General features: G+C 37.6%; 2 protein-coding genes across 3 annotated transcripts; one reads left to right on the top strand and one right to left on the bottom strand.

The window, feature by feature from the left end:
* Positions 1-2,838: 2,838 nt before the first annotated feature.
* Positions 2,839-12,086, bottom strand: LOC146453329 (uncharacterized). Its single transcript, XM_085096747.1, has 7 exons — positions 11,698-12,086; positions 10,788-10,886; positions 10,317-10,427; positions 9,642-9,691; positions 8,269-8,342; positions 7,549-7,655; positions 2,839-6,471 (listed from the first exon to the last, which is right to left on the bottom strand). Exons 1-7 carry the CDS (start codon positions 11,947-11,949, stop codon positions 6,061-6,063), a joined length of 1,104 nt encoding a protein of 367 aa, XP_084952873.1. The 5' UTR covers positions 11,950-12,086; the 3' UTR covers positions 2,839-6,060.
* On the top strand, positions 12,065-26,372 carry LOC146453328 (uncharacterized). 2 transcript variants are annotated; one of them, XM_085096746.1, is made up of 12 exons: positions 12,065-12,328; positions 14,268-14,342; positions 15,403-16,177; positions 16,498-16,726; positions 17,496-17,926; positions 18,813-18,869; positions 19,640-19,809; positions 20,198-20,395; positions 20,841-20,929; positions 21,106-21,178; positions 21,348-21,429; positions 23,224-26,372. In XM_085096746.1, the coding sequence occupies exons 1-12, from the start codon at positions 12,065-12,067 to the stop codon at positions 23,943-23,945; spliced, it is 3,165 nt and encodes a 1,054-aa protein (XP_084952872.1). In that variant the 3' UTR covers positions 23,946-26,372. The 2 variants fall into 2 exon arrangements, with proteins under 2 accessions (XP_084952872.1, XP_084952870.1); XM_085096744.1 differs by having other exon boundaries at positions 16,498-16,722; positions 17,492-17,926; positions 23,224-26,371.
* Positions 26,373-27,586: the final 1,214 nt, after the last annotated feature.

Here is a 27,586-nt window from a genome sequence, read left to right as displayed (position 1 = left end):
CTGGTCAACCAGTGTACTACCAACACACGGAAGGAAAGAAGTGTGATTGGAGAAGAGGAACTGTGCGTACTGAACACAGCGATCGATCCTACATAATAGATGAAAAGGAAGGTATCTACAGGAGAAACAGAGTCCATTTACGTCCTACGACACTAAGAGCGTCACCAGAGAGAACTCCACCACCTGCTGATGAGAATGCGCACAGCCCGCCAGCGCATACTGAGAAGTGGACTGAGTCCCAAGAAACCACTAAAGCAGACATGCAGACAAGGCCACAGCGGATCAGGAAGGAACCTCACTGGTTCAAAGACTATGAGTTCAATTTTGAGTTTCTTGTACATTTTTATTTCTTTTTCGAAGCTTTGATATTGATTAGAACTCATTAGTCATTGCAAGGAACAGAGACTTTAAGAAAGAACTGAACTCGTTAAGTTAGATTACTATTTCCTATTTACTTTTATTTTTCCTTGAGAAAGAAGGATGTTGATATAATTGGTATCATCATGAGCCCGCGAGATACCAGTATATACGTAGACCGCGAGGCGCAACGCATGCGCGTAGGTCAACGTTGTAAGACCCGCCATCTTGTCTTCTACTGTTATAAATACATGTGAGTTGCTAGTTGTCCTTTTGTGTCCTCTTTACTGCCTGAAAGCAGCGCTTATCAACAGAGGAGGAAGGTTATATTAAGGCCCCTCCTCTCTTGTAAGCCTCTCTCCCCTCCCCCCTTATTCTTCACAACCAAAATAATAAATGATAGACTGTAACACTTCATGCATGTGGACTGATCCGGTATGATTATTTACGTGCTGGAAGTTCGGATTTGTTTTTGATCGTCGGCAGCATGACCTCCAACTTCATGTGCTTGAGCTTTTCCACTTTGCGTTCTAGTTCTTTATGGAGAATTGATACCATCTTCTGGTTGTTTGAAAAAGCAGTATAGCGTTCCGGAACCACAAGTCCGTCCTCGAGAAACATCACTCCCGTCGGTTAAAATTTTATTCTATCGAGGCTTCGGAGTCCTGATATGAGCTGGAATAAACCCATGAAGGAATATTTGAGAGATGTACGACGACTGGCTTACTGAAAACAAACACCAGATGACATCGCATGGTAATATGAAGGCACCATCAAGGCAGCAAATGATTGAATGGATGTTAGAAGCCTGGAAGAAGCTACCCGCAGAAGTAATCAAGAAGTCATTTAAGGTGTGCGCGCTATCTTCTAACCTTGATGGGTCAGAAGATGATCAAATAACGTGTATCATGTAAGCATGGTCCATACCAAAACCTGCTACCTAGATTGCAAGCGTTTCACCTTGAGGAGGAAGAGATTGATCCTTTCGACACTAATGTTTCAGAAGAACAGATGGCTCAGGAAGACGTTGCACACCTTATTTTGGCATTGACATTGACATTCAAGCGTAACCATCACGGCATATTTATTACATGCAGTACATGTACGGTATTCAGTTTTTAACATTTCGATTCAGCTTACCGTTTTGTTTAGGTTATCATTTTACCATTTACAATTTTTGTACTTCATAAACTTTAAGGTTCCCACAAGTGAATAAAAATGTTGAAAATAACTTGTACAACACGTCTAACATCACTCAAATCTCCATATTAGACAGTCATTGCCTTGGTCCAAAACAGGAAGTAGGGGAGCGTAACTCTAGTCTGTTTCTTCCCCTTTTTTTGCCGCCCCCTCAAACGTGCTTAAAATAAATAAGCCCTCCGGGGACTTAATAGAGGATTCACTATTGGATAAAAACCTGTGAATTTCCTGTGAGAAACCTGTGAATTAACCTCTGAAATAACATGTGAAACAAGAATTTTCACATGATTTTTCACAGGTTTTTCACAGGTTTTTCACAGGTTGAGAAAAATTCAGAACCTGTGAACAGGGCACTTTTCACAGGGTCTAAACCTGTGAAAAAACCTGTGAAGAAACCTGTGAATTTCAACCTGTGAAAAAACCTGTGAAAAAACCTGTGAAATGTGGCTTAATTGTAAGGCTTTTTCACAGCTTTTTTCACAGGGTAGAAAATCTCAAAAACCTGTGAACAGGGCATTTTTCACAGGGTCCCAACATGTGAAAAACCCTGTGAAATGGGAGTTTGCCTGGCAGCTGTTTACAGGTTCAAAACCTTGGAAAAAGCATGTGAAATTTCAAAGCTTTTTCACAGGGTTATAACATTACTGACTGACTGGCTGGTTGTATGTGTATTTTCCAGTACATGCATGCAGTACAGCATCAGATTACGGTACATACTCCCAAACACATACAGGCACTTTTTTCATGGGGTCAAAACCTGTGTGATATAAAAATAAGTATAATACCAAGATTTTTCTCTTTTCAGAATGTTAAATGTTTATGTTACCCACTAGATATACCATTCAAAATGATTTGTTCCTCTTTAATTTACAGAGATTACTGATTTAATAATTTTTATATCACGGATAAATTAAAGCTAGCATAGAAAGCTGTATGAAACGTTTCCATGCCAGAAGACTACATCAAAAAAAGCCATATTCAGAAAGATACTGAATGATATATCCAAACACACACAATATGTAAACATATAAAAAAAATATTGAAACCTTACTTACTGTTTGTAATTGGTGCAATCCAGTCCAGATTGAAGATGCTTTTGGTTTCAATTCATTTCAAGATCCACCAGTCAATATTTCCTTGTCTTGAACAAGTGTAATTACATCCACGCTTTGTGGCAATTTAACTTGACTATAATAACCAGAATAGCAGTTCTGTATGAGGTCTTCATCATGATGCCCCAGCAAAATTACCTCAGTGTACTGCTTTCAAAGTTCATCAAAGTCATTATCAAAGTTTTAATGATATTTTTGTTTATATTAAGTTCCACCAATTGCTATTGGGAATTCCAATTACTTTTTTAGCAGTTTTTTTAGTTTTTTTAGCCTTAATCTATCTTATTGAATGATGTGGATGTTAAGAACTATTCAAAGTACATTACACTTAGCTGCACAACATATAGAAGACTTTATTTTGATTGTTGTTTTGTTCACATATGTATAACTATAAAAATATATATATTACTTGAAAAGCTGGTTAGATGTTAAATGCATCAGTCACCTAATATTCAATCTCAAAATGTTAAACCTACTGCAATACTGAAATTGGCAGGAATTTGCCTACTTTCTATCATTTAATACCAGACAAGAGCGTCAACCGACATCACCGTTGTTTGAATCATGTCTATTGTTCTTTTGTGTGGTTCATAAATAAAGTTTAAAATTCACACTTACAACTTAAAACTTGGAATGTGCATACAGTCTGGTCACTTTTGACAGTGTTATATGTTTCAACCCAGACACTTTAATATCTTCCAGTGCCTCTAAAAACACTGACTGAATAGTAATTACTGTAAATGACCGTCTCATATCAATTCCTGATGCAACAAGGATTGCTTTCTTATATAAGCTCAAAAGACTTTCTCGAGCCAGAGACTGGCTGTATACTTTTTGAATCATTCATTCTTCCATTTATCGCATTGGCCAAAAGATGCTTAGTCCATTAAAACACTGATATATAATTTTTGCCAAAACAAACATGTCTTATACCAGCCTCCTATGTCCTTGTCTTGATATTTGTCTATGAAATTAATGACTCTACAGGTGTAATACCAAAACAACTGGCTCGATTTATCAAGAAAGTTAAGTACGAGGCACAGAGCGAGTGCTGTAACGAAAAGTGAAGAACAGCTATTGAGCCTGGATTTCTACATGATGGAGTCTTGTGCTGAGATTTTTTAATTACGACGTCTCGGGCTTGGATTTGAAAAAAAAAAAATAGTTCAGTCTTGCATGGTCTTTAAATGAGGGTCTTGCATTTTACCATTCTTTCGAAACTCATTAATAATTCATAAGCCCATTGACCTATCAAATGGTGGACAAAACATCACGTGCAGTGGTTTTAAAACCTGATAAAACCTCCCTCTTATTAGTATGCAGCGTTTCATGTATTCTCATATGATAATTTCCAACATTTGCCAAAGCATCACTGTTATAAATTCTCTTGACACACGCTTTTCCAGGAATGTTTTTGAAGCTGCTCAAAAAATTTGCAGTGTTTTGTCAGGTCTAAAACCACTCGGCAGCGCCTCATGGTTTTAAATCCCAATACAGTACTACTGCTCATGTTTTAAACATTACATACCCCTAACTTTCTTACAACAGACATGCCCACCAAATTTGCCAAGAAGTATAACCATAATTGACATTAGTATTCTGTAGCTACACATAATCAACAGAACAAATGACAGAGGACTAAAAAGCTGTTGGATATCTAGCTCAATATCCTGCATTGTGTTGCCAGTGTCAGAAGAAAATGAAGACCTCTAAAACGAAGACCCTAAGACCTCAAAAACTTAAAAACGAAGACCCCCAAAATTTCCAAGTATAAGTACAAAAAAAAAAAAAAAATAGCAAAAAATACATTACTTCATACCTCTTGAAAGTAAAATTTAATTCCTTCCTGTGGTCCTACCATGGTAATCCACCATCTTAACCTGAGCAGCCGCGTTTCTTGGAATACTCACCGGAAGTGTGTTTCCCACTCCACTGGACCGGAAGCGCGTTCAGAACGTCTCAGTTGAGCTGCTGGGTTTTTATTTAATAACCAACTAGCAAAAGAAACAAGTGTTAAATCCCTCCTCGGAAATACAAGCACGCGATCGTGTAAGCCCTATAAAATAAATAGGCCTTAACACGGTTTTTGACACCATTTTGACAACAGGCTTGAAATAACAGTGTTTGTATGGAAATGTCCAGTTGTGTTTTGGACTTTCCATACATTTCCCTGTATTTTTCCCTGCGTACTATGGCTGGTTTGCTATAGAGATAAATGTATGAATGTATTCAAGATTGAAGAACCTCAAAATCATTACAGCAACTTTCATAATAGAAAGCCTAGGTTTCATTTCTTTTGCTGTCATGATCACTTGGTTGTAATTCCCAGAAGGATGGATTTAACACTCGTTTCTTTGTAGTAGTTGGTAATTAAATAAAAACCCAGCAGCGCAACTGAGACGTTCGGAAACGTGCTTCCGGTCACGTGGAGCGGGAAACCCACTTCCCGTGAGTATTCCAAGAAACACGGCTGCTCAGCTCAAGATGGCGGATAACTATGGTAGGACCACAGGAAGGAATTAAATTTCACTTGAGGTATAAATTAATGTATTTTTATGTTATTTTATTTTTTTGTACTTACACTTGGAAATTTTGGGGGTCTTCGTTTTCGAGGTCCTAGGGTCTTCGTTTTAGAGGTCTTTGTTTTCGAGACACCCATAGTTTTCAAAGGTTTCAGACTGCTCAAGAAAATTAAGGCAAGGGTCTCTTATATAGTTTTTTACTCGAAAAAACAAGGAGGTGGTTTATCGTCTGAAGATGTAGCCGCAACCTTGTGAGACTCTGGCAGCGTAATATGGTTGCAAATATGTTAACAAATTGACTTACAAGATGTATGTAAACGGCCGTAACATTCCAGAAAACGTTTGAGAAAAAACAGTACCACTTTTCATTGCCCTCCTGGAGGCTGCCTATAGTTTTAACTTTGCAGGTTCTAGGCACTTTATTTCTGTGCATGGGCCTTTTTAAATATTCTCTGTTTTAAAAATAAATGGATAATTTCACTTTGAAGGGACTGAGTACTAGCAAAATTGCAGTTTATTTTCAAAATTTTATTGGAATTTTAAAGAGGCCTCGGCACACAAATGAAGTGACTAATACTAGCAAAGTTTTAAAACTACAGGCAGCTCCAGGATGCAATAAAAATGCTGCCATTTTTGCTGGAAAGATTTTCATGAATGTTACAGCCACAACAGGTCAAGTCACCTAATTCACATACATTTTGCATGTCAATGTGATGACATTTAGAAGCATATTACGCTTCTGAAGTCTAACCATGTTGAGGTTAAATCTTCAGAAGATAGACCACCCCCTTGCTTTTTCATGTAAATAACTAGAGACCAATAATATTGTATTTTAATCAAACTTTAACAGTTTGGTGTTTTCAATTGAGCTAGATATCAAACTGTTGTTTAGCCTTTTTGGCTCTTTTCCCACTGCAGGGCGTTGTTAAGAAGATGTCTTTGGGTTCAAACTTGTCTACAGGCACATTGACCCACCCTCGATAGTTACTTGGTGTGATAGATGGTGGTGGAGTATTGTGTTGTGATGATTGTGTGACAGACGTAGAAGAAGGAAGGGTGGATGAATGCACACAGTCTGTGGATGGTGAAGAAAAAGACATTGATGAGGTAGACGTAGATGGGGTGGGTGAATGTGCCTGATCTACACTCAGTCTGCTAGTCTTGGATTTCTTTTTTGGAGCACTTTTTTTGTTTTTTCCCTCCTTTGGTGGGGATTTGGCCATGGCCTTGGTGCTCGACACAACCAGCCGTTCAGACTTCCATAGGAATTCCGTTCCCACCTGCAAACAAATATACATGTTACTTTTAGAATAACTATGTTACCCCTAATTTTGCCTCCTGGTTCTGGTTAGAAAACTGCTGGTGTAATGTCAGCAAAAAAGCTCTGCACTTTTAAAGTACAATTTTATTCCCATGTGATTTCAAAAGAATAATCCATCCTGCATAATGACTGTACACTGCAAATAGATCACCGCGTCAGGACAAAACATGGACTAGCTAGGCATCCATGGAAACCTCTTTGGACCAGGTCCAAGTTGGAGCACTTATATGGACCTGGTCCATGGACCCATGCCATTGAATAAACTAAAATGAAATGAATTGAAATGGAACAGATGTTATTCAAGTAACTAGTCAAATTGCAGGATTTTGGGACAGCAGGCTAGTACCCCTAGCACCTGAAAGATCGATAAGGTTGTTGACCACAAGATCAAAATCTAAAACAAGCAACATTTAAGCTGAAACAAGAATCTTTTTTTTTTTTTTTAAAGGATCAATTAGCTTACTAATATTACCAGATTTATGTCTTTCTATTTTTCTATAAGAGACGAAATGGGGTCCATGGCACAGGTCCTGGTCTAGGTCCATATCAGTGAAAAGTCCCCTTACCCTTTGGATTGGGTCCATGTTTTTCCCACCCTGAATCAGCAGTCTTGCTATAAAAAACCTCCACCCAAGTCATAAGGCACAAATAGCAAATGACTTCCAGTTGCTAAATAATCATAAAGAAGAAGAAAGAGAGGGAGGGGGAGGATCGGATTAAAAGAAGAAAAAGAAGAACTTAAAGAGGAGGAGGAGGAGGAGGAGGAGGAGGAGGAGGAGAAGAAGAAGAAGAAGAAGAGTAAGAAGAAGGTATTTTATTGCTAGAGGCCTGAGGGATCATGCCTCATACTTTTATTGAGCCATGTGTTTCAGAAATTATAAACTGTATATGTTGTATAAGGAGTTGTTCCAGTAAAGTCAACTTCACCTGATTGAGTGGGAGCATGAGATTAATGCTCCCACGAGTTACAACTCATTCATACTAGCATGCATTCAAAAACCAAACAGTGTTATATTGACTATATATAGACACTGACCTTCAGTTCACCAAATTTTGTTTTCCCATCTGTAGTTTGGGGGAGACTGACCTCTCCAAGGCCGGTGTTTAAGTATTTGGATTTGAGCAAAACTCTAGAAAACATTTCTAAAACCAAAAAATGAGAACAACTCTTGATTTACTTGTAAACCTGATCATGAGCTGGTTTTCTATGAACAGGAGGATTCTGGTTACCTGAATTAACAGTTTGACAGCTTTGGATTTTCTCACCGATTTACTATCTACAGAAATTCGGTGTAGACAGGAAAAGTGTTATAATTTGCTTACAATAGTGTTGTAGAAGATAATGCTAGTCTATGCCTGTAAATTTGATTAAGGAACTCAAAGACTTAACACTGTTATTCCATAGGCACTTGCTCAACATGAAGCGATAAGTGAGTATTTGGTTAGATATTACAATAACCTCGTACAGTATATCATAACAAAAATAAGTCACTGGAATTATTTTATCAAATTCTCAACATTCAGGGAAGTGTTATTGAATTTTTCATCATGCTTTGAGACAAAACTTTCAAAACCTTTGAAATCAATGTGGCAGGACTAATTCATGACCCGGCATCCAATTTAGCGATTAATTATGCTGATAACCTGACTACAGGGTGCATGAACCAGTGAGAACGCTAGAAATTCAATGACCAAGATTGAGAATTTTAAAAATTATTAAGTTGTCTATGGGACAAATAATAATAACTTATCTTACCATTTTCTTGTTTAATTATCACTCCCGTGCCAAGACGTTTTCCTTTAAACATAATCTTCACAAGATCAAGACCTCTGCAAATGAATACATAAGTATTTAAACAGTTCATTTATTTGAACAGGCAAACACCATATTAACTATCCTATGAAATTTACAGTGCATGTTTGTAATCATTTAATTATCCTGACTACCTTAAAATGATAACCTAGTGATACCACACCCCATAACAACTCGTCTATTTACATATGTACTTACATTGTCTGTGTCAAAAATATTATGTATAGACAAGAAAAATAAAACATTTTTAGTTGGTTTTCAGTTGCAGAAGTAATAATAACAAATTTGGATGAGGGAGAAATTAAGTAAGTGTAGTTCTGCTTTTCAGTATAATATTTATGACTTGCATAATGTTGCATTTCACATGTGGACATTTCATCTTTCTCAAATCCAAAACTGCTATTTGTGAAATGTATGGTTTGTGGATATTGTCTATCTGTGTATGTACAAAGAATTTACAGAAGTGCATGTTTTTCTTATCAAGCACAATCAATCCAGGAAGATACATACCTTTTCCAGCTGGTCTCACCTTTTACCCAGCTCATGGTCACAAACATATAAATTTATTATTTTATGTTGAGATTATTTTAACACAACAAGTTACGTTTCTTTATGTCAATTAAAATGTGTTGTTAAGCTGTTAATCCAACATGCCAACGTGTGTAAGGGTTAAACAAACGGTTGCACAGCCTTAAGTACTGCTCATCTGGAGCCTGGCAGACTCGAACTGCCTTACACCAGCTATGTGGTAACTGGTGTAACCTCACATGGAACCCCTTTCCTTAGACCCAGGTGCGCAAAGAGTTATAAGGTGCAGTATAGCAGGAGGAGGTTTATTCTCATTTAAAAATTAAGGTTACACCAGCAGAAAAATTACTTGGAAAGTTAGTCATTAATTAGCAGAATTAAGTGTTAAAATAACGATGGTTACTAGAACATATCCAGCAACTGGCATTTGGTCTGTTGAAGAGATTTAATATATAGCACAAAGTGAGAATCCAATGCAAGCTTATCACTTCATAATGCACCGTCATCACCAGCAACTCTATTTAAAAACAGGCAAAAACATCTCATATTTTAAATTCCATTAAAGATCTCATTTTTTATTTAACAGACCAATAACCTTCAAGAATTATCAAAACAATAACCCTGGGGCAAACTGTCTCGGGTAAGACTGTCACTTGCAAACATAATTTGTGAACTTAAATTTTCTGACAGCACCAACCTCCAGGATTATATGATATTGCTCTTAATCGTTTATAAGCTGGCTCCCATTCATTCAGTTTAAACATCTGTCAATAACATACTGAACTTACCCTGGTTCTTTAACTGCAGGTTCGTCAGTCTTAATTTCCTTCTGTTCCTTCTGTTGATTCAAAGTAAGAGTAGACAGCATTATGCTATCCGGGATGCTATCCCGGTAAGTCTTCAAACATTCACAGCTTAAACAGTTGCCTCCCATAATCCTTTAATTGAGGCCGTGTTTTGTGTTAAAAATCGAGCAGAAATTCAAGGTCAACAAAGTAGCTGCCAGATAATTAGGCACTTACATGAAATATATGCACCTTTTAGGTACACAAAAAACTTACTGGATAGTTTTGGTAGCTGTTTTGTACTGTATATTACAATCTATAATAATAATAATAAATAATAATAAATTTATTTATCCTGATAAAAGACCGGTCAGTCAAACAACAAAGGTTGTTAGAATGGTATTAATCGGTGACCAACACATAAGAAAAATAATTATAATAAAAAATATTTACATGAAAAACAGTGGTAAAAAAATAGTTCGATAAATATATCAAAATGAACTAAACATCACTTTTACAAAATATGATTGGCCCTATCCATGTTCATCAAGTAAGTAAGTTCTGACCTTAAACTGTAACTCACGTAACTCTCTTGGTAGTTTGTTCCAGGCACTCGCAGCCGAGAACTTAAATGAAACTTAAGAAATGAAAAAAATGGAATGGAATAAAGAATCACACCTGCAACTTTCCCACTCGCAGTAGGTAATTTCTGCGATTGATCAGGGAAGTGCTTAAGCACTTTTTAACATCATGAAGCCGGTTCTTCAATTGAGGGCAAAAGTCAATGACCTGCACAATGCAAACAAAGATAAATTAGGTACAAAATATCCAGCTGACATTAAAGCTGAGAAATTGCTGCCTATACTAAATCAACAAGCTTGGCATAAAAATGTAATTTCTACACCTTAAGTAGAGACAGCAGAATACCTTTCAGTTTTGACCTAGTTTCAAAAACAAGAATAAACCCTTTGTTTTGATCACACAACTTTAATATACGCTAGACAAAGTGGTTGCATCCTGCACTGAAGTACGTCCCAGTCGAACCAGTATTCCATTCTCATTGCGTCTGGTAATTATTGTTTTCACAAATCGCGCAAAAGGTTACAGCGGACAGTCTGCAGAAATGACGAAGAAACTAAAAAGACTTACCAGCTGGTTGAAGGAGTTCCATTTGCCTCCCGAAATTCTTGAAAATGGCAGGGCTTTATCCCAAATCCCGGCTCGTTTGGCAGCCTCCTTCAGCAGAAACTGTCAATAAGGTAGCTACGTCTGTTATAAAACAAGCTGTAGACCTACAACTTACTGTTAATGTGTTACTAGTTTTTCTCCAGGATTTACGTACTAGCCGGTTAGATCGAGAATCAACATAAAAAATGGCCATCGAATCGTTGTCGCCGATATATTTCGATACACTTCCGAGAAATATAAAACAAAATTTATGAGTTTGATCGATAGACTTCCACATTTCCTTCACTTCGCCGAACAAGATTCATCATTCATCAACATGTGACCACGAACCAGCCAATGAATGTGCGCGATCTATGCAACAACGAAGTGAGTGGTAAGGTGAAAGATTTACTGGTAAGATATTTGTAAAAAGAAATCCTGGAAAAATTAAGACTTTTACGGGAATCGAACCCAAGTGCTCTGAGAAACCGACGCATTGCTCCTCCAACTGAAATAAAATTTATTCGGCATTATTCATGGTTGATTACAAACTAACAAAATTACCCAACCGAATGATAGCTTAGTTCATAAGCAAGCTAGGGTCGGTATCGATCACAGCAAAGAGTAAGAAGCAGATGAAGATAAAAGAAAACAGACGTTAAAAGGCTTTCTATCACCGTATTCAGTATAACCTACTATTTTCCGAGCACGTCATTTAGAAAGCAAAGTCTTAACTTTGGGGACTAAGCAAGTTATGCTAAACGTGCATGCAATGAGTATAGGCTCGCCTTTACATGTAAGTGTAAGATCTGTATTTCTGTATTTCGTCTTGCAACTGATGCAAAGATTAAGTAATTCAAATACAATTTATGGGTGCGAAATCATGGCATACCTTAAAGTACTTTTGGGCCTCGGTCTCTTTGTTACCTGCGCGAACTTTTTCAAGCAGCTCATCCGCAGTAAACCTAACTCCCTCTTCACTTTCGCTTTTGTTACTCACGCTCTCACTTAAGCTTGTCGTCTGTTCCTCCGTTGCGGGTCTATCTTGATCTTGGTGCTGCTTAGCCAATAGCCCAGAAAGCAGAAATTTTTGTTTTTCCGGATCTAACAAGTTAAAAAGTTTGGTAATATCAAAAGACTCCATCCTAGCTTTGTCACTTTGTAAAATATGGGGAACGTAAAAATTCAGAAAGGCCGGGAATATTTTCCCGCCCAAAATGTTACCTTATGCGAAGAACCAATGAAAAGAAGACATCCTTATGCACGACCGAGATGCATGCTGCCCGAGAAGTACAAGATCCAAAATGGCGTCTTTATCCTCGTCTGTTTCGTGTCCTTGCGTTCTTTGCAAGGGCAGGCCTGTGTCTAGTAAAAAGGTGAGGGCTTCACACATGAAAATCTGTCACAGCTCGTTGAAAAACGTGGAGATTAGTGACCAAATTGCATCCGATGAGCCAACAGTGGATGATCTGGACGCAGTTGTAGAGCATGATCGCGAAATAGGAAACTCACAATACGCTAACGTAAGTAAAAAACCGCATCGAAGGCTTTGTTTTCCCATGGCACCCCTGGCCTGTGCAGCACTGACAAAGAAAAAATTATCTCTGCCTTCTGCGCAATAGATTTTCTCAGGAACCAATACTACAATGTCAATGCAGTCAAACTTGTATTAAGCAGAGCCCATCTTAAGCAGACAGCAGTCCAAGTCCCATTTTTTCTCCCCCACATATACTGTTAAAAGAACCTGTATAATCTAATTGATTGTGCGAACCTTTACGTTATTCGATCAATATGGAAAAGTTACGCTTTACATCTTCTAATATAGCAAATTATCACATATACTTGCCATTGCTTATGGAAATACGGCATTCCACGGTCGTATACGTCCACGAGAATGGTATTTGGCCCTTTCAAGGCCTTTTAACACTGAAGCATATTAATATGACCCTTTTAGACTAGCCTGCAGTGCAGGCGTTTTTCGTGGGCGAGCGCTGAATAATAAATTTAGTTCGCGTATTTGAAGGAGGCTGAGGGGGAGGGGGGGGGGGGGGCAGGAAATGAGAGCGAAAAAAAAACGCCTGCCCGCAAACCCTGTGTAATCGCCAAACGCCCCTATTTATAGTTGCGCTTGATCAGTGCATTTCCAGCTTCACTCATCACAGCTTGAGCAGTCATGTCACGTACTTCGCGTGATCTAAGTTTCTACTTTGAAATCAAGCATAATAAAGTCACTAGTGAAAGTTGTCTCTGTCTCAAAATAAAAAGAATCATGAAAGAATAAAGCTACGGTGTGACGGTCAAATTAGTAAATTTAGTAAAGTTAATTTTCTGCGTTCGCTTTCAGAAGATTTACAAGTGTCACGCTGTGCGCCGCAAAGGTCAAATACAGAATATCAAGCACAGATCAGTTCAAAGTTTTATTCGAGGCTGTGCGAATACAAACCTTTACCCGGTCCAACTGAACAGTATGCGAGTCGTCCCCAGTTATCACACAAAGCTGCTGGTCAACTGGTGTATCAATCTTTTTCAGCGATCGAAAAAACAGACAGTACTCCTCCGCTGAAGCAATGATAAACGGTTTTTTGCATCCTCAATATCTTTTTAGTCGGTATCCGTATTTTGTTAGTCCCATTGAAGTTGCTTCTTCACAGCACTTTTCAGCGCACAGACAAGGATCGCATCAGCACTTTTGCTTGATAAAATCAATTTAAATGCCCTTCAGTCGAACCAACAACGGAAAGGTAAAGCTTTTTCCAAAGGCGGTAGGAAAATCTGCCAATACATCTTGTCTCGACAACAGTGAAAAAATTATTTCTTTTTGTTCGGAGCTCAATTCAAGAGATATTCCAATTTCTGAAAGACACGGTTTCATTGAGCACAGTGCTAGTGGAGCTGGAATGAAATGACATGCGGACCGATCTGCCGTGGATTGTCAGGTATCAATCAATATGTGACCTACCGCACCAATCAGAGCCCCCGTCTATCCAGTGTACGGGTTCTGCAAACAAACAATAAGTGCGGGCAGGCGTATTTTTCCCTCCTCTCCCCCTCCTTTATTTCTCAGCCAGTCGTCCTCTCCCTTAGGGTCACTTTTGACTCGCTCCAGCCCTCTCGCGCTTCCTCGCCCAAGATGACGGCAACGAAGGATTATTCAGCGCTCCCGCTCCAAAAATACGCCTGCATTGCAGGCTACTTTTAGACAAATTCTAAGGGAACCTGTTTTCAGCTGACAGCTGGTATTATAAGCGGACACTAGGAAGGGTCCCGAAGGTGTCTGCTTAATACAGGTTTGACTGTATATGAAAAGAAGCCTCACATACCAACTGTTAGTCTGTTATACCCTGAATGATATAGTGCAGTTTGCTTTTTCAAGGGCTTCTATTTCTGTTAAGCAAAGACTTAGAGGGTAACGGAACAGGAATCTCAGTTATATGGTTGTATTATTTTTTTGTGTGGAAACAGATGGAAGAGGTAGAAGATATTGACTTGCGTGAAGATAACTCAACACAATGCGAGGAAAGCTCACAGGAATCTGATGTATGAAACTATATATAGTTAATGCACATGTATCCAGTCAATTTTAACAATTAATCCTACCAATTTTCCATGGGGAAGCTCATATTCACAAATATCTACTATCCTCCATCCCTATGAACTACAAATTGTGAAACAAATTTTGATGTGCCAATAGTATTTCAGTTCCTTATTATTGCATTGTTTTAGAGATAATTTCTGTATGATAACTGCATTGTTTTATTTATTTTCATCAGTGATTACAACAGATGGAACAAAAACACATTTTTAATACCTAAAATGTTTGCTATTAACATGTATTTGCTAACAGGAAGTACTAACATTCCTATTAACTTTCAATGCTTAAGCTCATAACATTGACCACCTTGCTATGCTCATTATTAATCCTTTGCACGTCTGGGACTTAATCTAAAGAAGGGGTTCCATGTGAGGTTATACCAGCAACACCAATGCTGGTGTAAGGCAGTTCGAGTCTGCCAAGCTCCAGTATTATTACTGGGCTGTGCTACCGTTAGTTAACACTTTTGATCTCTCAACACGTTTGCTTGCAGTTAAAATAGTGGCACATGTTGGTTTCATAATATTTAAGTAACTTAAAATGGTAACAACAACTTAATTGATCAATATGTGCAGATAGCATACATTCTCACACATGCCTACGTATAGCAACTGAGGCTAGTCAAGGTAGGTAGTGTGGGGATACTATATATACATTTATGGAGTGCTGGTTAGTAATTAGTGAAATGTTATCAGCTTCTGTTATTACGTTTTTTTGGTCAAGTTAAAAGTACAATGCATAGGTTAGTCTAAGAGTGGTAGTATTTAGTAATCATCCTATGTTAAAGTTCCTGTTGCTGGTAATACAACATAAGCCAGTAACAGGTTCATAGACTGGTACATTTATACATGTTGTGCTGTTTACTTGAGGATGGTCATAATTGTTTAATCATCATGCAGCAATGCATGTTCTTAAATTTCATAAGGTTACCTGTTTACTTTGCAAGACTATTGTCTTACAAAACATAAATTTTATCTGTAAGACACACTTGGTTTTTGTTTATAGAATGATCTTGATGATGGCAGTGATGCTGAAATAGAGTCAGACTTTGATGATGATTGCACCACCTTCAGTAACATCCTTCAAACTGACATCGCTTTTGACGACTCTTTGTATAGCACTTCATCTGCCAACACTCCACTATACCCTGGAAGTTCTGTCACCCTTTTGCAAGCTGTTGCAAGTCAATTTTTATGGTTTTCATCTAACCCTGGGATAAGTAAACAAAGCCTTTCTCACCAATTTCATGTTCAAAAGTGTTTACTTCCCCCTAACAATAAGCTGCCCAACAATTACGAAGAAGCCTACACTATCATAAAACCATTCCTGACCAAGAGTCTCTGTTTCCATGCTTGTCGTCATGACTGTGTTTTGTTTAGAGATTCTGACGTTCATCAGTTTAGTAGCCTCATGAAATGCCCCAAGTGTGGTGCCAACCGTTTTTCCAGTAAGAATATTCCAGCCAAACATTTTCTGTATTTGCCACTTGGACCACGTTTTGCTCGAATGTATGGGACAGCTTCTTTGGCTCAAGTTGTCCACTCCTTAGCAGAAAGGGATGAGCCTAACGCAATGAATGATGTCCAGCATTCCCCTATTTGGAAGTCATCTTGTGACCCAACCAATGCAGTTTTCCTTCAGTCATCTTTGGATGGAATGAATCCATTTAATAAGAACAAAACATCATATTCAATGTGGCCTATCACCATCACCATGTTGAATTTGCCGAGGCAAATCAGATACTTGTTTGGGAGGATGTTCCTGGTCGGCATAGTCCCAGGTGATGAGTTCTTCTTGTTCATCTCTTTTACCTGTTGTTAATTCTTTTTTTCTTTTCCAACATGCACCATTTAGTTCTGCTATCTACCCTTGAAGTTCAACCCTCCTCTTCTGAATGTACCAGTATACAATAATTATTTTAACTTACCTGACACCAGTGCATTAATTTCTCGAAAGGCGGTTTTTGTATTTAAAAAGAAATGATTTAACTTTGATTTATGAGGTGGGAATTCAATCCTCTGGAGGCATTGCAGGACTGCCATGTAAAATATTAGTGGTATGAGTCATTACATATGTAAATTTGTCCTATTGTTTGAACAGGAAATGGTTCAAAAGAGCCTGAAACGTTGCAGCCGTATCTGGATGTGCTTGTCGATGAGCTGCTACAACTCTCAGGCAAGCAGATCTATGATGCATACAAGAAGGCTCCCTTTCCATTTAAGTGTGAAGTCATTTCGTACATCCTTGACTATCCTGGTATTGGCAAGGTGTTCAATGTTCTTGGGTCCGGTGCATACCGAGGATGTGCTTGGTGTGAAATCGAAGATAAGTACCTGCAAATTATACCTGTCACTGTTAATGTTGTTATATCACCTTTGATCCAACATCACTTTGTTTCATATAATGCCAATGTGATAAAATCTACATACATGTAGGTGTTTGAATAAAGGCCTTTCAGTACCCATTTTGCCCGGGGGGGGGGGTACTCCCTTATACGGGCTATATAGGTATGTGCGGCGCCAAATGGTATGGTTTTTCAGCCGCTTTGGTCATAATGGGGTATCGATTTTAGCAATTTTGGTAATAAAAAGGATATCAGTTTTTGCACTCTAGTCTTGATTAATTTTTTTTTTTGAATGTTTTTTCAATCTTTCAAAATAGAGAAATATACGATTGATCTGAGCGCCGGCATGTCAAATACTGAATAAACAAAACATTGCGTCCAAGTTTTGTAATGTTTGACCAAATTCGTTTGTTGGATGAGATGTTTTCGCACTAAATTTGACCTTTAAAAGTATAATATCATATTTGTCAGTGTCGTTTCACTTGGGTGTTGTGGTTGCGTTGAAGATTCTCCTCTCACTTGTAAACCGCGTGTGTAAGTTATTTCAAATTAAGGGGCCGGCTCGCTGAGCAAGTTTTTTAAACCTTCCAAAGTGCCTGTGTGTACTTTCGGACTACATCGTATTCCGAGTAATCGCTTACAGGGCGTCTTGTTTTTCATGGAGTCATTGGCTTAAAAGGTTCTTATGTGCCAATCTCTGTTATTTAGACATGCACCTTTATTTCACTATTGTCTTTCTCCTTTGTTTACGCAGTTATTGCAAGCACTTGCACAAGATGGTTTATCTAGACAATAGGGCCTTCTTGCCAGCCAACCATCCACTGCGACACAGTGAAGGCTTCCCACACAGAGTAGGTGAATCTCACACTTGCACCAAATTAAAACCACAATCGCCCACATACACAGATGTTGTACAGAGGCATACACTATATGAGGCAGCTAAAAATAAAGCCCAAAAATCCTTTGTTGCTAAGTCATATGGGTGCAAAGCAAAGTACGCGTTCATGAGGCTGCCAGCCCATGACCGTACAGTGCAGGTTCATCCAGACCCAATGCACACCATAACCAACATTATCACCACCCTTGTTGCACTCCTGGCTGGGGACATAAATGTTTCACAGATTTTGTCAGAAGAGGAAGAGTTCGGAAGGACTGGCTGGCTTGTTGACGGACAGTATGTTCAAGGTAACAGAAATTTACATAATATCCAGTAGAGGGTTGACAAAATCACTGAAAAGAAAGAGGGAGTGGGTTCTTTTTTCTTAATTCAGGTGGGGAAGGTTAGGACGTTTTTCATCTTGCCAGGGAAAATGAAAAATTCTACCCCTCAATCACAAAGTCAGTGAAAAGTCAGGAAATTCTACTTTTGGTTCTTGTTGGGAAGAGAAATCCTGTTTCTACTAAAAGCTTGAGCAAGACTTGGTTTATAATTTTGGATTTGTCTTGCTCAGTGAAAATTGGTGCGAAGTCCTGGAATTTTTGTTTGTTCTGATAAATGGCAACCTTGAATTGGATTATAGTTTTTGCATAAATATTAAAATTGGAATTTTAACAGTGAAAATTGTGAATGTGATACAAATGTGAACAGTCAAAAGGGAACTTGTGGTATGGTCATGTAGCAAGCTAAAATAAATTACCAACAGTCAACCAACCGTCAAATAGTTATCATTTTCAGCAAGTCTTGAAAACTGTCAGCTGACAGGTGGCCAGCAGTTGTCCAACTGTCAGTTGAGGCATGCTGTTCTTCACAATAATTATTATAAATTTGTGTATGAAAAAAAAATAAGGAAGTAAAGTCACGGTTTGTCCTCTATTTTGTCTCCCAGATGAAATTGGAAGAATTTTCTGCTTATTTGTGTTTTTGTTTTCAATATGATGTGTAACAAGTGACAAAATCTAGCAATGTGCATTTCAAAAAAGTTTTTTTGATTTGATAGATCTGTTGCTACCTTAATAGACATTGATAGTGGTTATCATATCATGAAAACACAATATGTGTCATGATGAAAACACAGAATGGATTATGCTTAGTGTCATGTCTTAAATCACACTATGTGTTTGCTTGGTCTAGAACCCAGTGCACAAAAGCAGCCAAAGATGAAACTTAAGCCAAGAAAGCAGCACAAAGGTATGTATTAAGGACAGTGCCTACTATTGTTACTGCGCATACGTTCTGCGCATCGCGAGATACTCGGGTTTCCTATGGGTGGTGCCTACTAATACAGGAATATTTTTGCGCGGTTTAAATTTATACGGAGAAAGCAGAACTTACCAAATGCTTTTGGTATCTCAAAAGAAAATTGGGGGTAACCATGCGTTTTTCAGAGATAATTAAGCTTCAATTTAGGAAAAAATCCCATACATTGCTTTATATTTGGGTGTTTTTTAGAGATATTATTGCTTAATTATCTCTGAAAAATGCATGGTTACCCCCAATTTTCTTTTTGGATTCCAATAGACCTTGCTGAGATCTGCTTTTCCCGCATAGTCATAAACCGCACAAAAATAATTCGGTATTAGTAGACATGAGTCTTGATGTGGACCTGCCTAACTAAATACAAATATAAAATACAATAATAAAAAAAATAATTGCTGCCTAATCAGTTGAGGGAAGGGTCACTTAGAGAAAGGCATTTAGTTTGTAAATGTTATACAGTTAAGGCTATGAAGTTAAGTATTATTGTATGTAAATTAGTTGAAATTATTATATTACTCGCCTAATGAAAGATTTGCAATTTATTATTCAATGGTTTTTTAAAATACATGTACATGTAGGTACATAGTGTAAGACCTAAAAGTCAAACATTTTCTGTTAGCTTGCTAACAGATTTTCTTTTTGAGTATGAATATATGAAAATCACAGTAGTTTAATGTTTTCAATATCTCTTGCGGGAGCAGGTAAAAAGACCAACCCAGTGGAAAATGCAAAAGTGACGTTTGCTTTAAGCCCTCTTGAAGTTTGCGAAGCAAACACCAGAGCCTGCTCAGTTACAGTACCACTTGGTTTTGGGTTCCGGCCCTCAAAAGTGTTTACCAACCAGAAGATGAAATCCCACGACTGGATCCAAGTAATGGCTCTATTTTATATAACTTTGCTAAACCTACAGACTCTGTTACTATTGTTGAATAAGTGATTATTAATATTTTGTTATTATTATTTTGTACTTGTCATTAGTTAAGAGTGGTCTTCCTGTTTATGATTAACTTTGAAATAATGTGCATTGATTTAAATAACTTGTTTGACAGGGCTATATATATAGTCAGTAACCATAACATTTACACTCTCTTGGAGTTCTTTGGTGGCTAGAGTTGTAGGCTACCTCCATTCTTAAATGTTGCAGCAATATTACTGTACAACCTCCTGTATTTACTTTAGGTGTAATACTACCTAAGAAAACTTTGTATGAGGTTATCTGCGGTCAAAAACTTGTTTTTAATAATGGGGTTTTGCTTTAGTTTGTCAAGGCCAACATCCTCAAATTTTGCATTGCTGGCTTGCTACCAGAACCCCAACAAACTTCTCTGTTTGGGTTTTTGGATGCACTGAATGACATTTTGAAGGAGGAGCAGACACTGGACAATCTTGATCAATTGGAAGCCAGATTGGTTGAGGCAATGGCACTCATGGAAAGGGATTTCCCTTGCGTCATACAGGTATCATTTTACAAAATCAAAATGATTGAGCTTTTTTTTTTTTTTAATACATATAGCGTTTTTGGCAATATTAGCTTTTGGCTTGTTGTTTGTAGTTATTTTTCATCAATAACTGCTTCCACTTTCCTCCATTCTTTTTCTCTTTTGTTTCACACTCTCTTTCGTGCATCTGGATGGTCAATGAAAAGGAGGACAGAAGTTGGCAAAAATTGTTGAAAATGGCATTACAGAAAATTTGAACACAACTGGGTCATGTTTACATCATGTATGTTTCTTGATGTTAATCTGCGTTGTATAAACATATCATGTTTCTCTTTTATTGCACAAGCTTAGTGTGTGGCCTTTTGTGGAAATATTGACCCAATTTTGTTACCGTCTAAGTAAGTTTGCTTAGATTGAAACAGCTAGCCTTTAGAAAATGCCTATTTTTCTCTTTAATTCCAAGGATATTTCCTTTCATCTCCTCCACCACCTGGTTGAAGGAATAAAGATCCATGGGCCAGTGCAAGGAATTTGGATGTTTCCATATGAAAGGTACTGTCTTGTTACTTAGATATATATTCAGCAAAAGCTCTTCCACAAGCAAATTATGTGAAGTAGTGCACATGTTATTGAGGATTCATCTGTATTTAGTTTCAGTTCACACAGATGCAGTAAGACTTATTGAAAGTCATGGTAATATTTCAACTGCTTTCTTCTCACTGTCAAAGGTTTAATTCATGGATTGCACGAAGGGTTACCAGCAGAAGGTACCCAGAGGCCACAGTAATGGAAACCTACCGTGTAAGTTCTACCAGCTAACAGTGGTCTTTGGAATTAACGAATTTGATTGACTTGTTGTCAATTTAAAACAGCGAACAACTCATAAATCATTTCTGCAAATGAATTTTTATGGTATGTAGATAACTGAGTAGTGTAAGTAATACATGTATGTATAATTCATCCAAATCAGATCTTTGAGTGGTGCTACTTCATGAAAGTGTCAGGAAGGTTGCCAGAGGAGCTGACGTACAGACCCGAATGTACTGACAGAGGTACATGTATGCTGTTTTACAATACAATAATACTTTATTGACACTCCCCATAAGGGTTTTTCAGTGACAGTTTTACAATACATAAATTAATATGAAAACAGTATTTACAATACATAATAAATATTAAAAATGATAATCAGTTTAAGTAATTAAAAAAAAAATAGCTAAAAATAATTAATATTGGTGAGGGGGTAGCTTAATGTAAAAAGTCTTTCAGGAGGTACCAGGCTATGTAATTACCTAGAAGCCAAAGATGTTAGGACTTGCTGTGATCACACTTTATTCACACCAGGTAATGCTGACCACCACACACAACTCGTCAGTTATGATTATTTACCATGCTTGGGTATATGAACCTTTCCAAATCCCTCTCTTTCCTTACAAAATCAGAATCTTGAGAGAAATTCGAATTTACCAATTATTAGAGTTCTGAAGTGAAATAAATACATTTGAAGTTCTGCGTAGGTATATATGATGTGGAGATTGTCTGTATTATACCTAAATTGATGTATTTTTCCTCAGCAGACTTATTCCATTGGATAGAACAATTAAAATCGGTTTTTAATACCTAAAGCATTTGCTATTAACATGTATTTTGTAACGGCGACTAACCATCCTATTAACTTACTATGCTGAAGCTCATAACATTGACCACCTTGCTATGCTCATTATTAATCCTTTGCACGTCTGGGACTTAATCTAAAGAAGGGGTTCCATGTGAGGTTATACCAGCAACACCAATGCTGGTGTAAGGCAGTTCGAGTCTGCCAAGCTCCAGTATTATTACTGGGCTGTGCTACCGTTAGTTAACACTTTTAATCTCTCAACACGTTTGCTTGCAGTTAAAATAGTGGCACATGTTGGTTTCATAATATAAGCAATGTTGAAATGTAATCTTAAGTAACTTTTATTAAGTAAATGTATATGTTGGTCTAACAATGGTAGCACCAGTAATATAATAATGATACAATGTTAAGGTTCCTGTTGCTCTAATATAACATATTAAGCCAGTTACAGATTCATGGACAGGTATGTACAGTATATGCTTTGTGCTACATGTACATGTGTATATGTGCATGCCTGTAGGTAGTTGGTGTAGTTTGTTTGTTTTTGTTTTTTTTTCAGACATTACATCAGGTTCTTCAACATTGGAACTATATACCTTGATCAATATAATCCTTTTTACTCACACAAATTCTGCAACATGGGCTATAAATTCTGCTAGGTAGACATGCATGGGATGGGCAAACCCAGTAATGTTAGCAACTAACATTTGATTAGGGCAACTAGACATCAGACTATGAAAACAGAAATCAAAGCACACAGCAAACAGATTTTGAAATGTTCTCAGCCAGTAACATCCAACGAAGACCTTACATCTGTGTACTTACCACCATCCATGCTTTATCAGAGTACATACGCATGACCAAGTGAAATCTATTTGTTAATTAATCAGTTGTTTTAACTTCTCTGATTGAACTATTTTCTGTGATAGAAATTTGACAGCAACATAGCTGGGCTAGTATAAGCTTTTGATTTGCTTATGTACAGTGTGTTAATTAATGTCTTCTAACTTTTGATGTAGTTAGTCGCTGGGGTTAACAACCTGTCTATTAAGTTCAGTAGCAAAGGGAAAAGATGCTTCTGCTGGCCAAACTGTAATCACAGTGTTTTACATTTCAGGAATGTTACAACACATAATTTATAAGTGTTTCAGAGTTATTAATTAGGAAGTGAAATTCAGATTTATACATGGGGTTCTCACATGTTATCTTTATTTTTATCATTTTTAAGATGATACTGATGATGTCACCCTGGAACTTGAGCATGAGGGCTTTCCTGATCATTCTGAAGCAATTTTCGTGTTGAAGAAAGATAAGGGGCAGCAACACCAATTGAATGATGAGGAAACCTCTCAGCTACGAGAAGTTTACAAGGCCACCAACAGAGGCTATGGTCACCTCGAGGCATTGTACCAGGCTGAAAGGAAGCAAGCCAGGGTTGCCAGAAAGTTGACCTCATTTCCTTCCATTTTTTCCTGGCAGCCAGTGTCGCGAGATCTAACCACGGCGGAGAAAAGCATGTTGAAATGCATTTGTGGTGGGGTTGTCAAATTTCAGTACTGTCAGCTTGCTGATAAAAGGAAAAATGATGTTTGGGTGCTACGAGGGTCAGATCTGGAGTCAGAAAGACGCGAGGGTTGCACAAAGGCCTCTTACATTTGTGTTAACCAAGAGGGCATACCCTGTTTTGGGAGAGTCAAACACTTTTACTACCTTCAATTTGACAGTCAAGAGCAGCATCTTGCTGTAGTTGACTGGTTTAGCTCTCCAAAGCAGGATAGAAGCAGCAAGTTGTGGTATGTGCCAGTAGCTGAAGTTACTGACACACCCACATACCACAAGTCGTGTGCTCGAGTCTCATCCACGACTCTTTTACATGTTGTCAGGCTATCCAAGCCTCTTGTTACTGCAACCAATGACAACAAACTATGGTTCCTAAATTATCCCCCATGAACTTGTTAGGCACTGTCCTCAATTACTGTGTGCATTTTCAGTCTTTTATCTATCAGTAAATACCACTTATTAACCGAGAGTGAGGTCATTACAGGGAAATCTCAGACCGAGGCCTTGATGTATTGACCGAGCGATAGCGAGGTTAATACATCAAGGCCTGGGTCTGAGATTTCCCTGTAATGACCGAACGGACGAGGTTAATAAGTTATTTATTATATGGCCTTTTTAGCGCTATTCTTACAAAGAATACAATGAAAACACGGGAAGTAATTTTCCACATCCGCTTGCACGTGCAAGAGGTCAACCGAGGTCGTGTTCACTGAACCGAAACGAACCTGGCGATGCGATCAAAACCACAAGACACACTTTATTACGTCAAGATCTAGGGCAAATTTAACCACTTAAATTTCAAAAAAACACATTGACTCATTTGTGATTGAATTTTGAACACGTGGGGAGAACTTGCAGTGATTTCAGTGACACTCGCGATGAATATTCTTCTTCTTCGTCGCTCTCAACAACATAACGGAATAAGACAGAAATCTCTGGATACTTCTCTGCAGTCCCGTCAAAGTACTTGGCTGGTATTCCTCGTCATTGGTTTTCCTTACGTCTTTAAAGAACTTTCCCAGGAGGTGGTCAAGTTTTTTCGGTGGTAAGTCCAAAATCTGAATATTTGTCTTGTTTGTCTCGCCAAGAAAACGGTAAAAACACTTCATATCACTTGACGTTTTATTTCACAGAGTTTTCACTTTTCTGTTCTTGAGGTTTGTAATTCCTCTTGAGTGTTACCGAAATTTTCGTCTTCATGAGTAATAACTTTGCTCATGTTGTTTTGCTCACTTTTGGCCTGTTCTTCGTCTTTTGGATAATAAAACTCGCTCTCGCTATGGCTCTCTTCGTCGTTCATGCTAAAGAAGTATCTGTATGCTAGTTTTTCAATTTCAGTTATTGAAAATATAGTTGTACTTTGTCCATATTTTTTGTTGTTTCCGCCCACGCGCTCGTAGCTTTTACTCACAACTCAAAAGAGCCGTCAAGCCGAGAAAAATTTCCATAATGCCCGGTCATTACAAGAAAATCTTGCCCGCTCAGCAGCCAATCAGAGCGCGCCTACTATTGTAGCCATATAATAAAATCCAAGAATCACCACTTACATGTAAACTTGCATCCATTTCTGCAGTATCATATCAATGAGAAGTCTGTTTTTAAACATCTCTTCATGAAAATTGGCCAGTGTTGAATGGAAAAACTTTGTCAGAGTATTTTCATGGAGTGGAGAAGAACTGGTGATAATGTACCTAAACAATGCAGGTATATAAGGGTCATTCATTTTTTTGTGAAAGTAGATACTAAAAAAATGAAAATGGATGTTCAATTTTCGCTTTCTTTGGAAAAATGCTGAAAGGAAAGAAAGAAAAAAGACGTTCAATTTTCATTTTTCAATGGGTTAAAAATTATAGAAACAAATTCATTGAATTCGAATTTCCCTTTTTTTTTTTGTTTACAAGAATGAATTTGTAATGTGGCATGTTCATTTTCTTCACTTTTGTGGTGAAGACCAAACATTGGCCTACCGCATTTGAAAGATGGCTGAACGTGCAAGGGGTGTTGGTGATGACAGGGTAAAAATGTAAATTGTACAGTGAACAATTGTCTGTAATGTTTGGGGTAAGTTAAGGTTAGTTAAGATCATGAAACACTGCTTGCATGTCATAATTTAACGTAATTTTTATGCAGTGGCTATATGCTCTTTGACATAGTTTGACTAACTGGCGTGGTTTTAGGAAGACTAAATGACATTTGTGACTCAATTCAATGGAACATCTCATGTAAACCTCTGAACTTATTCCATGTTATTTTAGAATTGCCAAGCCATTACAAAAAGTTCACCAGTTTTATACATCTCTGCTGATAGCTTATAATTGTCAGCAATTTTTGAGCGTGGCTTGTCACTCACGGTTACAGTTTCACACAGACTAAATGCCTAATAGTCCAAAATGTTTATCTTATTTCATGTCTCCAATGTGAACCTACTGAAAATGTAATGTGTTAAGCTGGTACATAGTAAAGTTGTGTTATTATTATTATTATTATTATTATTATTATAAAGTTTGACAACCTTTCTACTGGCATTCTCTTTGGTACATCAGTGATTTTTGCCTGGCCAACATGTTTGTGTGTCACAAATAGAGTGACCATGTTATTCAAGCTTGAATTCAGGATTTTGGACTGCCAAAATCTTGAAGTCAGGATTTTGACCGTCCATCCAAAATATTGAATTCGGGATTTTGGCCATCCAAAATCTTGAATTCAGGATTTTGGACTGCCAAAATTTTGAAGTCAGGATTTTGGCCGTCCATCCAAAATCTTGAATTCAGGATTTTGGCCATCCAAAATCTTGAATTCAGGATTTTGGATGGACGGCCAAAATCCTGACTTCAGGATTTTGACCGTCCATCCAAAATATTGAATTCAGGATTTTGGCCATCCAAAATCTTGAATTCAGGAATTTGACCATCCATCCAAAATCTTGAATTCAGGATTTTGGACTGCCAAAATCTTGAAGTAAGGATTTTGGCCGTCCATCCAAAATCTTGAATTCAGGATTTTGGACTGCCAAAATCTTGAAGTCAGGATTTTGACCGTCTATCCAAAATATTGAATTCAGGATTTTGGCCGTCCATCCAAAATATTGAATTCAGGATTTTGGCCATCCAAAATCTTGAATTCAGGATTTTGGACTGCCAAAATTTTGAAGTCAGGATTTTGGCCGTCCATCCAAAATCTTGAATTCAGGATTTTGGCCATCCAAAATCTTGAATTCAGGATTTTGACCGTCCATCCAAAATATTGAATTCAGGATTTTGGCCATCCAAAATCTTGAATTCAGGAATTTGACCATCCATCCAAAATCTTGAATTCAGGATTTTGGACTGCCAAAATCTTGAAGTAAGGATTTTGGCCGTCCATCCAAAATCTTGAATTCAGGATTTTGGCCGTCCATCCAAAATCTTGAATTCAGGAATTTGACCATCCATCCAAAATCTTGAATTCAGGATTTTGGCCGTCTTTAACTCTAAGTCATAACTCTACTGAAATAATTCTATTGCTAGTAAACGTATTTAACCTCTTTGCAGGTTTTTAATATTTCCTTCATTATTCACAGGTTTTTCAGAGGGTTTTTGCAGATCTTTGTTATGAATTTCCTCCATATTTTGTTCACAGGTTTTTTCATATGGTTTTTCAGAGGTGTTTTTGATAGAATTCCCTCAAAATTTGTTCACAGGGTTTTTCACAGGGTTTTTCACAGGCTTATTTAAATCACAGGTTTTTTCACAGGGTCCTAAATTTTGAAATTTTGCTCAAAATTTGGGCTGTGCAAAATTCACAGGTTTTTTCACAGGGTACTCTCTTGCCACAGGTTAATTCACAGGTTTCTCACAGGAAATTCACAGGTTTTTATCCAATAGTGTTTGCCTGTGTTTAATTTAGGCGATACACTGGGGCATTAATTTGCCTGTGTTTAAACTAAGCGATACACTGGGGCATTAATTTGCCTGTGTTTAAATTAAGCGATACACTGGGGCATTAATTTGCCTGTGTTTAATTTAAGCGATACACTGGGGCATTAATTTGCC

This window comes from Pavona decussata, unplaced genomic scaffold, assembly GCF_977016875.1.
Source record: "Pavona decussata unplaced genomic scaffold, jaPavDecu1.1 SCAFFOLD_337, whole genome shotgun sequence".
Taxonomy (NCBI): domain Eukaryota; kingdom Metazoa; phylum Cnidaria; class Anthozoa; order Scleractinia; family Agariciidae; genus Pavona; species Pavona decussata.
The sequence above is the reverse complement of the archived record's forward strand: the minus strand, read 5'-3'. Positions and strand labels throughout refer to the sequence as shown.